The 16,564-nt window shown below is 42.1% G+C and overlaps 1 protein-coding gene across 1 annotated transcript in view; it reads right to left on the bottom strand.

The window, feature by feature from the left end:
- Positions 1–16,564, bottom strand: part of Psn (presenilin) — a 55,388-nt gene that overhangs the window by 15,126 nt on the left and 23,698 nt on the right. The window contains exons 5-8 of the mRNA XM_068388630.1: positions 7,444–7,511; positions 7,023–7,243; positions 2,429–2,527; positions 1,410–1,669 (exon numbers count right to left, since the gene is read on the bottom strand). Coding sequence (XP_068244731.1) covers positions 1,410–1,669; positions 2,429–2,527; positions 7,023–7,243; positions 7,444–7,511 — 648 coding nt within the window. The remainder of the gene's footprint in view (positions 1–1,409; positions 1,670–2,428; positions 2,528–7,022; positions 7,244–7,443; positions 7,512–16,564) is intronic.

Genomic DNA, 16,564 nt, shown 5'->3' with positions numbered 1-16,564 from the left:
AAACAGGGCTTCCTTGGAGGGCAAACCCTGTAGCCCCAAAGAAGCCCAAAGCTGAAAAAGATCCTTGTTAGAAATAACAACCTCCTCAGAGGGGGGAGGGGCAGCCGCCTCGCTATGGTAGGCAGCGGCCTCCCCCTTACCACGGGATCGGTCAACAATATCAACATTACGGTCTACGCTACCGTTCGCCGGCCGCCCGAGCTGGAGCTTCGGAGGAGGAATGGGCGGCGGGAGAAGAAGACCTAGGATTTTCTCTCTCCCGAGAACTTTCGGAAGGAGAACGATCCTGTTTAGCCTTCTTCTTACGTCGCCAGGAAAACCTCTCCCACTGGGAGGTAGACCACTCCCTACATTCAATACACAAATTAGCACTATCACACCGTTAGCCCTTACACTGAGGGCATAAGGAGTGCGGATCCGTCTCCACGGCCGACATAAAGGTTCCGCAAGGGCGGCCGGGAAGACCAGGGCAAGTACGCATGATGATAATAGAGGCCAACTTCACACACAAACACTGCGAGAAAAAGCAAACAAAAATTATGGCAGTCAAAAGAGAGGAGAGCGCTGACAGGTCTGTCGTCTCTCCAAGCCAAAAGTAAAGTGGCCGAATCACCGGTGTGTGTGAAGGTGGAGGGGTAGCAAGCTACCCCTCCCCCCCCCGCTAACTAGCGGTGGGGTAGGAAACCCTCGTTAAAACTTTATGGCTCGTCATCGGCTGCGCCGAAGTAATTACCCCATGTAAATAGCGTGGTTTGTATTCAGTTAAGGAACAAAGAGACTCCATTGGTTTGGGTACATAATGAGGAGAGACCTGGAGTATGTTAGGAGGAGGATGTTGGAAATGGATGTGCCAAGTAGGAGGAGGAAGAAACCAGAGAAGTTAGAAGGAGTGTGTAATAGCAGATATGGAGGCGAAGGATCTTACAGTGGAGGACATCAGAGATAAAAGAAATTTTTAACGGCTTTCACGAAAATTTTCTTAACTTTAAGAAGCAACGTCGACATTACAAGCTTCCAAAGACAAAATCAATACAAACATCAGGAGAGGTTCAACGTTGACATTCCATTAATCCAAAGACGAAATCATTATGAGCATCAGGGAAGGTTTATCGAAAGAAATAAAAGCTATGACAATGATGATGAAGAGTAATAGTAAAACATGAATAAAGAGTGAAACATTCCTGCTACAGATATGTTTTATCAAGGGAACTATTACATCATTTTAACAACATAAATCATCATGTCGTAAATAAAAACCTGAACCTAAGCAAAATGATGAAAGGTTTCACAAAATTCTAACATATCACTTTCAAATGCATGTTAATCCTCTCTACATGTCAGTTATACAATACCATGATATAGCAAAGATGAATAGAGAAAATCCAGCATGTCATAAACGGGTAAAGTACCTGATCACGTCTCCTCACAACCCTGTCATCGAGCTGTTGAGCCCATTCATTTGTAAACCCAGCATCTGCATCTCTGTTTACATGACCGTTTTCAGCATTATTCCGTCTGTTCCTGGGAGGGATGGTTTCAGCTGGATCCCTCTCGGCTTCTGGCCTGTTTGTAGCACTCTGCTCTTCCCGTGGAGACTGCCTTGCTCGAGCTCTTGCGTTGCTCTCCTCTTCATTCTCTGCCCCGTCTAATGTGCTGTACATAATGTTTGCTGAAATAAACACCATATCACTAAAATAAAATTCACTTTTACTTTATTGTTATACACTGCAGGAATCTAAGATACCTAAGAGCTATAGAACCATTAACCCTTTCACCCCCAATGGACGTACGCACTGGTACGTTTCACAAAACTCATCCCTTTACCCTCATGGACGTACTGGTACGTCCTTGCAAAAAACTGCTATTTACATTTTTTTTGCATATTCTTGATAACTTTATTAGAAACCTCAGGCATTTTCCAAAAGAATGAGACCAACCTGACCTCTCTATGATGAAAATTATGGCTGTTAGAGCAATTTAAAAAATATATATTGCAAAATGTGCTTGAAAAAAAAAAAAAAAACGCCTGGGGGTTAAGGGTTGGAAAGTTCCAAATAGCCTGGGGGTAAAAGGGTTAAGATAATTTAACACAAAGGATATCGGGACTGAAATGTCAAAGCCATATACCTTAAGGAGGTAAAGGAAACTGAACTATGAAAAAAAGACCCTCTAGTCATACAATGCGAGATCATATTCAGTAAAGGTATCTCCTTTTCACTTTTCTGTTGTGTGTATGTATATCAACACAAATATATGGACATCTAATCTTCTTCCGATAGCAACATAACAAAAAATCATTATTTGAAATGACAGAAAACCAAATCATTACTAGGTACTTGCCTCCCCGTATCATAAACATAATGCAATATATTTCAGCAAAAAGATGAATCTATTTAACAATTAAAGTAAAATAACTGAAATTCCTTACAAGAATAAATGAGGGCGGGAAAAATAGGCTCGTTTCTTTCTTGTGCAGTCTCAACCAATATCCGAAGAGGTCCTTTGGGGCACAGCACTGCTACTAAATCTGAAAGAGGAGATTTATTACACAAGGTCTAATTCTACCTGCAAGGAAAATAATTGCTTCATAAAAATAAACCTAGTAGTATTTGAACTTGGACTTCATGCAATATAGTATAGTGTTAACATTTGTTTTATTATGCCTAAGCAATGTTTTGATACTTCATATTGACTAAAGTAACGTACTTCAAATTATTCTAATCATAATGGTAAGTAACCTATCAATAGCTAATCTTATTTATGAAGATGAATCTACCTTATAAACCTATCCTGGCACCATCACATCAATTACAAATTCACAGAACTGAATTCTAGGTTATTTTCTGTCTAGGTCATTTTCTTTTCTTATATTCTTCTTTCTTCATTCTTCTTCTTTGCCAAACATCGACCCCACATAGAAGTGGGAAAAGATGTAGACAAAGAAGAAGAATGGAGAAAGAAGGATATAGGAAAAGAAAATGACCTAGACAGAAAATAACCAAGAATTCAGTTCTGTGAATTTGTAACAACATACTGAAGAGTTTTGGGTAAATATTATGCTAGATATTTACAAAGCAAAGCAAAAACACAACACGAGACACAAAAAGACTCTATAAGCAGGAAGAATGATTACTTATAATAATTATAAGTTTTTGCAATTAACATTTCACTTATCAAAAAATACAATGGCAAGAGAAAGGAGCAAAGTCGAAACACCGAAACCGAAGGCTTTCATTGGGATGTCCTCGTCTTCTACTTTTGGTGTACAGTAATTGTTATCTTATAGCAAAGTTCAAGTATCGAATATTCTACATAAAAAAAAACTGTAAAGTTTATTAACTTGTTAGAAAAATCTTACTTTAAATTCTTATACATATAAGTGAAAAAAAATTGCTTTAGAGATGCAAATGTAACACAAATAACATAAAAACAAGTTAAAATATAGTGACAACTCTACACAAAAAAATAAATTATATAAACCAACTGATACAAAGAAATTATAGCTAGATGAAGGGAAGAACTCATGTTGTCATAGTAGTCCCTGGTTCTTTAATGCTATCAGTGGTATAAACGGAACTCAGGGCATAATGGAAGTTTCCTACCATCACTTCCAGAATATAGAATTTAATGCTGACTTCATAAGAACCACTTCTTATGAAAACGTCAGTAAATTCCGCATTCTGGAAGTGATGGTATGAAACCGACATCACTCAAAGAAGTTTAAATCATTTGTGACCTTTGCTTACACTACTGGGCTTGTCTTGCTTAGTTCTCCCTATCTTGGTATCACGAAACTTCCTACGCACAGGAAGAGGGTAAGGGAACCATTCAAAAACACTTCTAGCATCATCCAGAAAGTGCAAGAAAATCCTTAAACTTTGGTCCACCTTGTCCACCGATATTCAAGTACAGTTATTCCGTTGTTAAAGAACGTGTACAGAGCCTCAAATTACACCTCCTATGAATGACTTCAACTTTGTTATTACTCACAAAATGGTGATCAAGTAGAGGAGAAAAAGTCGAGGGAATAACAGGTTTGGTAAGTCTTTAAAAAAGTCCAATATCACAGTTTGGTGCGTCACTTATTTCCACCTGCGCTGTGTGGACAGTAGCACAGTCTAGGAACAATAGCACAGTGGCTAACCTCTTTCCTCTGCATTTAATTTTATTTTCTCTCAAATGTTGCACTGTATTTCTTTAAGGTTGCAATTTAACACTTTTCAAACCTTTAGGGTTACAGTTTTACTCTCAAACCTTTAGGGTTACAGTTTAACTTTGTCCAACCAATCTTTTGTAACAACCTCCTTTGAATACATGAAACAGAGGGTTCCACTTATTCTATAGATGCCTGTTACTTCAATTTTTTTTTTTAATATGGAAAACTAGAGTACAGTACAGTATTTCCATTGCTTGTTTGTTCCGAGGATGAGCTCTGGTCTCGTCCAGATCTCCATTAAAAATTGTATGGATTAGCCTAAAAATGTGTCGTGTACCGAAATCTTCAAATTTGGGGTTAATATTAGTGTCACTAATACCCACAAAAAAAGATACTTGTATTACGTACAGTGTAAAGTACAGTATGTATGGACAGCCAAATTAGAGTGAAGAAATTGAAATTATAATATTATTCCTCTTATAAAATAACAAAATGCATGAAATGTCTGTTTAAGGCTAAAACCCTCCTATATAAAAGAGAAACTGTAAAATTAAAGTAAAAACATTGGTCTTCACGAAGAGATGCTAACAGTGCATACATGAATGCATGAAATTTGGCACAGGGCCTGAGAAACACATGCCATTCAGCACAGACATGAAGAATTACTGATGAATGAATTACTGGTAGATGACAAGTCTTGTCGTGTAAAAAGAACGCAGTTCATGGGAGGATACTGTAACCTATATGAGGACTTACAGTGATAAGTGTTCGATCTCAAGAAGCTCTGGAATGAAGCGACCTGTCAGCAGGCATCTCGGAACGGAGCGACCTGTCAGCAGGCATCTCGGAACGGAGCGACCTGTCAGCAGGCATCTCGGAACGGAGCGACCTGTCAGCAGGCATCTCGGAACGGAGCGACCTGTCAGCAGGCATCTCGGAACGGAGCGACCTGTCAGCAGGCATCTCGGAACGGAGCGACCTGTCAGCAGGCATCTCGGAACGGAGCGACCTGTCAGCAGGTATCTTAACGCATGGTGTTCTATAAGAAAGATCCCATTTGTGACAAATCGAGCGGTGATCGTACGTGCTGAGACCGAGCACATGAAGACATAAAGCTTGGAGACTTGGTTCGAGGTGATAGGGGGCTTGAAGACCTGCTCAGTGGCCTGGCAGGTGGCTCAGTGGCCTGGCAGGTGGCTCAGTGGCCTGGCAGGTGGGTGGGGCTTACCACCACCTGTCAGTAACTACCACTACCTGGCAGTAACTATCACCACCTGTCATTAACTACCACCACCTGTCAGTAACTATCACCACCTGGCAGTAACTATCACCACCTAGCAGTAACTACCACCATCTACTTACAAATTTCAATAGACAAGTTCAAACTTCGCAGAAATCATACTAGCGTGAAAGGATGCAGGTTTATACAGTATTCGTTTAGGAAAAAATAGATTCGGAATATAAGAGAGATAACATACAAAGATCTAAAGTGGAAACTGGTGGAAACTCCGCAGTTGCACAATGTAGTAAGATTTAAAGAGGCTGGAGAGCAAATGAAAGAAAGGAAGGGAACAGCGGTAGAATGAAGGCAAAAAAAGAGGTTCCAGGTATGTGTTTAAAGGGATGCTGCAAAGACCCTTTAATGTCAGGAATTACATGCTTCTAGGAAGCTATTCCACAATTCTTACACAATCTATTATTGCAAAGAATTTCATTTCCGTTTATATATATATATATCGATATCAATCAGAAAAAAACCCAAGAGCTAAAAGTTACTAATCCATCCATATACCAAAGGCACTTCCCCCAATTTTGGGGGGTAGCCGACATCAACAAGAACAAAACAAAAAAGGGGACCTCTACTCTCTATGTTCCTCCAGCCTAACCAGGGACTCAGCCGAGTTCAGCTGGTACTGCTAGGGTGCCACAGCCCAACCTCCCACATTTCCACCACAGATGAAGCTTCATACTGCTGAGTCCCCTACTGCTGCTACCTCCGCGGTCATCTAAGGCACCGGAGGAAGCAGCAGGGCCTACCGGAACTGCGTCACAATCGCTCGCCATTCATTCCTATTTCTAGCACGCTCTCTTGCCTCTCTCACATCTATCCTCCTATCACCCAGAGCTTTCTTCACACCATCCATCCACCCAAACCTTGGCCTTCCTCTTGTACTTCTCCCATCAACTCTTGCATTCATCACCTTCTTTAGCAGACAGCCATTCTCCATTCTCTCAACATGGCCAAACCACCTCAACACATTCATATCCACTCTAGCCGCTAACTCATTTCTTACAGCCGTTCTCACCCTCACCACCTCGTTCCTGACCCTATCTACTCGAGATACACCAGCCATACTCCTCAGACACTTCATCTCAAACACATTCAATTTCTGTCTCTCCATCACTTTCATTCCCCACAACTCCGATCCATACATCACAGCTGGTACAATCACTTTCTCATATAGAATTCTCTTTACATTCATGCCCAACCCTCTATTTTTTACTACTCCCTTAACTGCCCCCAACACTTTGCAACCTTCATTGACTCTCTGACGTACATCTGCTTCCACTCCACCATTTGCTGCAACAACAGACCCCAAGTACTTAAACTGATCCACCTCCTCAAGTAACTCTCCATTCAACATGACATTCAACCTTGCACCACCTTCCCTTCTCGTACATCTCATAACCTTACTCTTACCCACATTAACTCTCAACTTCCTTCTCTCACACACCCTTCCAAATTCTGTCACTAGTCGGTCAAGCTTCTCTTCTGTGTCTGCTACCAGTACAGTATCATCCGCAAAATCAGATGCTAACAAAACAGGAAATTCATTATGACATCACACTACAATGTTAATCTTACCCCAGATAGAGATAACAGCCAACACCATCCAGAGAGTGTATTCTGGGAGATACTTGATGAACATCAGAGACATCAAGGAGGCGATGAAAATCAGGTATGCCTGCTGGAGACGTAGGGGCCCGTGCCAGTGGATGCACACCATTCCTACCACACCGAAGTTCCAAACGCATAAAGAGACAGTAATCCAATCCATTCCTAAGTTGTAGCCTCTCAATAACTCCCTGAAGAAAGAAAATTTTTGATCACAACTCTTGAATTGCATTTTATCATCTTTTTATATTATAGTTTCTCAGGAAACCTATTCTTGGGAATGATGAGTAACAGAGCTTAGGTTGAGAAAACTAATTTAGTATCATAGATAACACTTATAATTTTATACAGTATATCAATTATTTACAAAGCAGGATTTGATTTAACTTACATTATGTACATAATGGTAAAGATGAAAAGTAGGAGCAGCGAGGACAAAAGAAGCCAACCATGGATTATCTGGAAATAAACAGAAACATAAGTTCATCCTCAATTATGCAATTACTAGTAGGAGGGCATGAGGTTCACAGCCAACAAATGATGATATAAATAACATATTACTGGATCAAAAATCTTATCAATCAAGCCTAAAAAGATGCTTTTAACTAATGACAACCTCTAGATGAAATATTCAAACCTGTTTAGGGATGAATATCCAAGCCTTAGTAGATTACAATGATGATTTCCCCTTCATAGTACAAGAAAATTGATTGATTGATTAAGAGTTATCTGGCATCCTGAAATCTAAGGTCATTGACGCCGATGTTCAAGAAAACATACCCATCTCTATAAGGTACATGCAGTATTCCTAAACCTACAATAAACATCGAAACTACTCTGCTGTAGGTCTTTGGGTTATGACGGTCTTGTCTCACAATGTTTTATGGATATGATACATTTTCCATAGGGTAAAGAGTTACATCACATTAATTTTTTATATTGTCACATATGATTCTTCGGTATATTTGTGTCCACCATATTTTATTAGGTTTCCACATCATAAAGGTGTGTCCACACTGGCAACATCGTGTCTACCGACATATCAACAACAAAGTTGGAAACCTTACAGTCAACATCGGTACACATATCGACAACAATGTATGAAACTTTGTCTGCTACAATGTCTGGCAACATATTGGCAACACGCGTCAACTTGGTGAAGCCGTCCACACCTCACTCTAGAGATTTGTTGTGTGTCTGTCCGGGTATCTCCAACCACATCGACTCGTTCACACCAGGATTGCCAACATATCACCAATAAATCTCTACCAACATCTCGACAACAATGTTTCGTCAACAGTCTAACAACTTGTTACCTACAAAGTTGTACACAGTGTTGTCGACATGTTTTGTCGCTAGTGTGGACGCACCTTTAAATGTATTTTACTTCAAAGATTATGACTGCATTAGTGTATGGGGGTCTTCAATACAGTATTTAGGTAAGTTCTGCTTTACATCAAAATTCGACTTACACCATGGCGTAGGAGTGGATCTCTGCTGTAATTTCAATCTATAATATACTTTTTAGAAAAGTCACTTCATTAATGAACCCCTATATCCGGCTTTTTCTTTACTGTGGTTTGATGCAAGGTAAAATCTCCCTGCTCTGTTCTGTATTTTGAACTTTCTGCTTGAATTATTATCAGGCTCAGGTCATCCATGTCCTCTCTGTAATTCCTTAGATTCTCATAACAGTTTTTATACTTATAATTTTTCATCAAATTTTCTAATTAAATATACTTAGATTTAAGTGATAAAAAGGAACAAAAGTAAAACGGAAGTCCTATAATACACCAAAATTTACTCTCATATACCGGTACTTCTCTTATACAATACAATGATTTATCTAGAGGATCCATAACTCACTCTCAAAAAAAACTCAAGGCAATAAAAAGATTCAGAGTAACCACATCAGTAGTCTCCGCACTAGGCATACTTAAGCTCCCGGTACCGGGCGGTGAATGTTCTGCCGCCATGCGAATGCTAGGCAAACACGTTACCACTGTACTAGCCAGGAGAATGATGAATTTATCTGCTTGTGGATTAATCCTAAAACAAATCATGAATTAACCATGAAATGACCTGACTGAATCTTACATACATACATATACCAAGGCGCTTCCCCTAATTTTGGGGGGTAGCCGACATCAAACAAATGAAACAAAAAAGGGGACCTCTCCTCTCTACGTTCCTCCCAGCCTGACAAGGGACTCAACCGAGTTCGGCTGGTACTGCTAGGGTGCCACAGCCCACCCTCCCCCGTTATCCACCACAGATGAAACTTCATAACGCTGAATTCCCTTCTGCTGCTACCTCTGCGGTCATCCAAGGCACCGGAGGAAGCAGCAGGGCCTACCGGAACTGTGTCACAATCGCTTGCCATTCTTAACCTTCCTATTTTGTGTTCTTTCCTACAACAGAACTATTTCATACATCTGGAAATAACTTCAAGGTCATTTCCAATTATACTGTATTTTACATAACACAGTTACCCTTAAGATTCACGAATTTGATTATTCGTGGGGAGACCCATAAATGCTTTACAGTAATAACTTTGGGTATTTACAGGATTTACAGTTATTGTATATATAGCAGCAAATACAGGATAACATATTCAATTACACGTCTTAACTGAAAATACATAAAAACCACCAAACCACGAGGTTTTCAAAATTTCCTTATACTGTACAGCAATAGAATATCAGTTCTGCTTAACCAGATTCCCTTTGAAGAGAGAACTTCAAGTCATTGTTATATAGCACAATACAAAATCCTGCCTGGGCAGAAAAATATATATCATCAATAGTATTCAGTTACATAATAGAACATCTATCTATCTAAATACCAAGGCACTTCCCCCAATTTTGGGGGGTAGCCGACACCAACAATGAAACAAAACAAAAAGGGGACCTCTACTCTCTATGTTCCTTCAGCCTAATCAGGGACTCAACCGAGTTCAGCTGATACTGCTAGGGTGCCACAGCCCAACCTCCCACATTTCCACCACAGATGAAGCTTCATAATGCTGACTCCCCTACTGCTGCTACCTCCGCGGTCATCTAAGGCCCCGGAGGAAGCAGCAGGGCCTACTGGAACTGCGTCACAATCGCTCGCCATTCATTCCTATTTCTAGCACGCTCTCTTGCCTCTCTCACATCTATCCTCCTATCACCCAGAGCTTTCTTCACACCATCCATCCACCCAAACCTTGGCCTTCCTCTTGTACTTCTCCCCTCAACTCTTGCATTCATCACCTTCTTTAGCAGACAACCATTTTCCATTCTCTCAACATGGCCAAACCACCTCAACACATTCATATCCACTCTAGCCGCTAACTCATTTCTTACACCCGTTCTCTCCCTCACCACTTCGTTCCTAACCCTATCTACTCGAGATACACCAGCCATACTCCTCAGACACTTCATCTCAAACACATTTAATTTCTGTCTCTCCATCACTTTCATTCCCCACGACTCCGATCCATACATCACAGTTGGTACAATCACTTTCTCATATAGAACTCTCTTTACATTCATGCCCAACCCTCTATTTTTTACTACTCCCTTAACTGCCCCCAAAACTTTGCAACCTTCATTCACTCTCTGACGTACATCTGCTTCCACTCCACCATTTGCTGCAACAATAGACCCCAAGTACTTAAACTGATCCACCTCCTCAAGTAACTCTCCATTCAACATGACATTCAACCTTGCACCACCTTCCCTTCTCGTACATCTCATAACCTTACTCTTACCCACATTAACTCTCAACTTCCTTCTCTCACACACCCTTCCAAATTCTGTCACTAGTCGGTCAAGCTTCTCTTCTGTGTCTGCTACCAGTACAGTATCATCCGCAAACAACAACTGATTTACCTCCCATTCATGGTCATTCTCGCCTACCAGTTTTAATCCTCGTCCAAGCACTCGAGCATTCACCTCTCTCACCACTCCATCAACATACAAGTTAAACATACAGGATATTATTCCCGCTTAAAAACGGCACAATAGATTGATGAAAGTTGAAAAGGACAGTAATAGACAATCAGATACATTTGACAAGTAACCCCAGAAGATGGAACATGAGTTTTATGTTTCCATCACAGTACTGTATAAGAGCATTTTCTAGCCCTTTTTATTATTATTATCATTATTATTATTATTATAATTATTATTATTATTATCATTACAGTACTAGCCAAGCTACAACCCTAGTTGGAAAAGCAAGATGCTATAAGCCCAAGGGCTCCAATAGGGAAAAATAGTCCAGTGAGGAAAGGAAATAAGGAAATAAATAAATGATGAGAGCAATTAATAGTAAATCATTCTAAAAACAGTAACAACGTCAAAATAGATATGTCATATATAAACTATTAACAACGTCAAAAACAGATATATCATATATGAACTATAAAAAGACTCCTGTCAGCCTGGTCAACATAAAAACACTTGCTCCAACTTTGAACTTTTGAAGTTCTACTGATTTATCTACCCGATTAGGGAGATCATTCCACAACTTGGTAACAGCTGGAATAAAACTTCTAGAATACTGTGTAGTATTGAGCCTCATGATGGAGAAGGCCTAACTATTAGAATTAACTGCCTGCCTAGTATTACGACCAGGATAGAATTGTCCAGGGAGATCTGAATGTAATATGATACCGCATTGGCTTTTTGTTTTTTCTGTTAATGTGTTTTACTGTATTTTCTGTTACCTAACCGCAAGTTCTGTCCTACATTTTCTGTTAGCTAACAGTGAATACTGTACTACAGTAATGTACCGCTTTTGTCTTTTTACCAGGGTAAGATAAACAAGGTTTTTTCTATATGTACAGCAGGAGGAAATATGTTATTTTTATTAATAAAATAAATTTTTGAATATACTTACCCGGTGATTATATAAGCTGCAACTCTGTTGCTCGACAGAAAACTCTACGTTCAAAATACGCCAGCGATCGCTATGCAGGTAGGGGGTGTACATCAACAGCGCCATCTGTCGAGCAGGTACTCAGTACTCAATGTAAACACAGAACCAATTTTCTCCTCGGTCCACTGGGTCTCTATTGGGGAGGAAGGGAGGGTCCTTTAATATATAATCACCGGGTAAGTATATTCAAAAATTTATTTTATTAATAAAAATAACATTTTTCAATATTAAACTTAGCCGGTGATTATATAAACTGATTCACACCCAGGGGGGTGGGTAGAGACCAGCATTACTTGTTTACATTATTATGAGCTAAGTATTTTGTATTTCATTTTAGCAGTTATTCAAAATAACAAACATAAAATAAATAAGTACCTGGTAAGGAAGTCGACTTGAACAATTATTCTGCCTTTTTAAGTACGTCTTCCTTACGGAGCCTCGCGATCCTCTTAGGATGCTGAGCGACCCCTAGGATCTGAAGTATCAAGGGTTGCAACCCATACAACAGGACCTCATCAAAACCTCTAATCTAGGCGCTTCTCAAGAAATGACTTTGACCACCCGCCAAATCAAGTAGGATGCGAAAGGCTTCTTAGCCTTCCGGACAACCCAAAAAACAATAATAAAACATTTCAAGAGAAAGATTAAAAAGGTTATGGAATTAGGGAATTGTAGTGGTTGAGCCCTCACCCACTACTGCACTCGTTGCTACGAATGGTCCCAGAGTGTAGCAGTTCTCGTAAAGAGACTGGACATTCTTAAGATAAAAAGACGCGAACACTGACTTGCTTTTCCAATAGGTTGCGTCGATTATACTTTGCAGAGATCTATTTTGTTTAAAGGCCACGGAAGTTGCGACAGCTCTAACTTCGTGTGTCCTTACCTTCAGCAAAGCTTGGTCTTCCTCATTCAGATGGGAATGAGCTTCTCGTATTAACAGTCTGATAAAATAGGATAAAGCATTCTTTGACATAGGCAAAGATGGTTTCTTAACTGAACACCATAAAGCTTCAGACGGGCCTCGTAAAGGTTTAGTTCGTTTTAAATAGAACTTAAGAGCTCTTACAGGACATAAGACTCTTTCTAGTTCATTTCCAACCATACGATAAGTTTGGAATATCGAACGATATTGGCCAAGGCCGAGAAGGCAGCTCGTTTTTGGCTAGAAAACCAAGTTGTAGAACATGTAGCCGTTTCGGATGAGAATCCGATGTTCTTGCTGAAGGCATGAATCTCACTGACTCTTTTAGCTGTGGCTAAGCATACCAGGAAAAGAGTCTTTAAGGTGAGATCTTTCAGGGAGGCTGATTGTAGCGGTTCGAACCTGTCTGACATAAGGAATCTTAGTACCACGTCTAAATTCCAACCAGGTGTAACCAAACGACGCTCCTTCGTGGTCTCAAAAGACTTAAGGAGGTCCTGTAGATCTTTTTATTGTTGGAAAGATCTAAGCCTCTGTGACGGAAGACTGATGCCAACATGCTTCTGTAACCCTTGATAGTGGGAGCTGAAAGAGATCGTTCTTTCCTCAGATATAAGAGGAAGTCAGCTATTTGAGTTACAGAGGTACTGGTCGAGGATACGGATACTGACTTGCACCAGTTTCGGAAGATTTCCCACTTCGATTGGTAGACTCTAAGGGTGGATGTTCTCCTTGCTCTAGCAATCGCTCTGGCTGCCTCCTTCGAAAAGCCTCTAGCTCTCGAGAGTCTTTCGATAGTCTGAAGGCAGTCAGACGAAGAGCGTGGAGGCCTTGGTGTACCTTCTTTACGCGTGGCTGACGTAGAAGGTCCACCCTTAGGGGAAGTGTTCTGGGAACGTCTACTAGCCATCGAAGTACCTTGGTGAACCATTCTCTCGCGGGCCAGAGGGAAGCAACTAGCGTCAACCTTGTCCCTTCGTGAGAGGCGAACTTCTGCAGTACCTTGTTGACAATCTTGAACGGAGGGAATGCATATAGATCTAGATGTGACCAATCTAGTAGAAAGGCATCTATATGAACTGCTGCTGGGTCCGGGATTGGTGAGCAAAATATTGGGAGCCTCTTGGTCATCGAGGTTGCGAAGAGATCTATGGTTGGCTGGCCCCAGGTGGCCCAAAGTCTCTTGCATACATCCTTGTGGAGGGTCCATTCTGTTGGAATTATTTGTCCCTTCCGACTGAGACAATCTGCCATGACATTCAAGTTGCCTTGGATGAATCTCGTTACTAGTGATATGTCTAGACCTTTTGACCAGGTGAGGAGGTCCCTTGCGATCTCGTACAATGTCAGAGAGTAGGTCCCTCCTTGCTTGGAGATGTAAGCCAAAGCCGTGGTGTTGTCCGAGTTCACCTCCACCACTTTGCCTTGAAGGAGAGACCTGAAGCTTTTCCAGGTCAGACGTACTGCCAGTAGCTCCTTGCAGTTGAAATGCATTGTCCTTTGACTCGAGTTCCATAATCCCGAGCATTCCCGACCGTCTAATGTCGCACCCCAGCCTACGTCCGATGCGTCCGAGAAGAGAACGTGGTTGGGAGTCTGAACAGTCAGGGGAAGACCCTCTCTAAGGTTGATATAGTCCTTTCACCAAGTCAGACAAGACTTTATCTTTCCGGAAACCGGGATCGAGACCGCTTCTAGCGTCTTGTCCTTTTTCCAGTGAAAAGCTAGATGGTATAGAAGAGGACGGAGGTGTAGTCTTCCTAGTGACACAAATTGATCCACGGATGACAGTGTCCCTACCAAACTCATCCACAGCCTGACTGGGCAGCGTTCCTTCTTCAGCATCTTCTGGATGGATAGCAGGGCTGGGGGCTGATCGTCTTGTTCAGCAACGTCCTCATCAGAGGGTTCCTCATCCGAAACTGATGAGGAAACGGCAACGGAGTGGGCAACGTCTGACTCGCTGAATCCGGTCGCACTGGTGGATGCGTGACGGAGCCGGACGCAATATCATGGAACTGCTGCACAGTCTGTGAACTGTCAACAACCATGGGTGCGCGAGGAAGTACAGCGTCAACCCGAAACTGTCTAGACTGTCTGGGTTGTGCAGTCAACACCCTACCGGGTTGCTGAGGTTGACGCACTGCGTCACAACAAGTCACCTCTGCTGGTTGTTGAACGTCCTGAACGTCAACAACCACCTGCGAGCGTCGCTTAACGTCAGCGTGCGACTGGCAACCCACACTGGGTCGCATCGGTGGAGGAACCACCTCAACTGGCAGACGCGAGTAGGTTACCTCAGCTTCAACAGGGCGCACAACCGACCGGTTGGAAGGTTGTTGGCCAGAAGGAGGAACCACCTCAACTGGCAGACGCGAGTAGGTTACCTCAGTGTCAACAGGGCGCACAACCAACCGGTTGGAAGGTTGTTGGCCAGAAGGAGGAACCACCTCAACTGGCAGACGCGAGTAGGTTACCTCAGCGTCAACAGGGCGCACAACCGACCGGTTGGAAGGTTGTTGGCCAGAAGGTTCTTCTCCGCATTTAAGTCCTCTATCAAGGACGCAAGCTTGGACTGCATGTCTTGCAGCAAAGCCCATTTAGGGTCTACGGGAGCAGGTGTGGCAACAGACGGGGTTAGCGACTGAGGCGGAACCATTTACCATCCCTGAAAGCCTTGTTATGTGTGACATAATAGTACAGCAAAACTTCAAAGGCTCGACAAAAGTTGAGAAGTTGACCTGTAAACAACTTGGAGCGTCTCCTGGCTAGGCGCCAGGGCGAGTCTACCAGAATTGAGAAGTCTATCTGGGCAGAGGCATGAACTCCCAAGCCGAGAACTTCTCTCGTGTCCTGTCAGACTCTCGCTCTATAAGCCAGTTTAAAAGAAGGGAAATCAAAGGCTGTATCCCTAAAACTCCTCCTGGTGCAAAAACCAGTCGCCTAGCCAACGTAACGCTCTCTAGGAGAGCGAGAGAGCACTAGCTTAAAAACAACGGCTTCGAAGTAGCTAGGCCTAGTGTAAGTTCTGACGTTTAGGCGAACGAGGAGCAGCAGTTACAAGATCCGGACGAAGATCCTTAAAAAATCATCATGATTTAATTAAAGTCCATAGGAGGCTAAGCAGCTTAAGGCTCCTCTCCAAATGACAGAGTCCTCAAGGGAATATCAGTAGGAGGGAGAACAGCAACTTCCTCATCTACAGGAACCTTGTCCGATAAAAGCTAGGTTACCTCAGTGAGTCTCTCATTGGTGCATTAGTAGCAGACCAGAAGGCAACGTCATGTAACTGCTTGACAGTCTGTGAACTGTCAACCACAACAGGTGCGTGAGGACATACAGTGTCCACTCGAGACTGCTTTGACTGTCTAGACTGAGCAGTCAAAACAACTCTAGAATGCGGAGGTTGACGCACCGCGTCAAAACAAAACAACTTAGACTGTTGTTGTACCTCGCGAACGTCAACGGAAGGTTCCATGCGTTACTGAACGTCAACATGCGGCTGGCAGGGTACACTGGAACGCATGGGTGGCGGGACTCTCTCAGCTGGAGTGCGGCAGAAGGTCGCCTCAGCGTCCACAGGACGCACAACCGTGGTTGGTTGTAGGCTAGAGGTTGGTGCAGTGTCAACCTTCTCCACACGAAAGTCCCGCATCAATGACGT

The sequence above is a fragment of the Palaemon carinicauda genome, chromosome 15 (assembly GCF_036898095.1).
Source record: "Palaemon carinicauda isolate YSFRI2023 chromosome 15, ASM3689809v2, whole genome shotgun sequence".
Lineage (NCBI taxonomy): Eukaryota > Metazoa > Arthropoda > Malacostraca > Decapoda > Palaemonidae > Palaemon > Palaemon carinicauda.
Note: the sequence above shows the minus strand (reverse complement) of the source record. Positions and strands in the feature narration are given on the sequence as shown.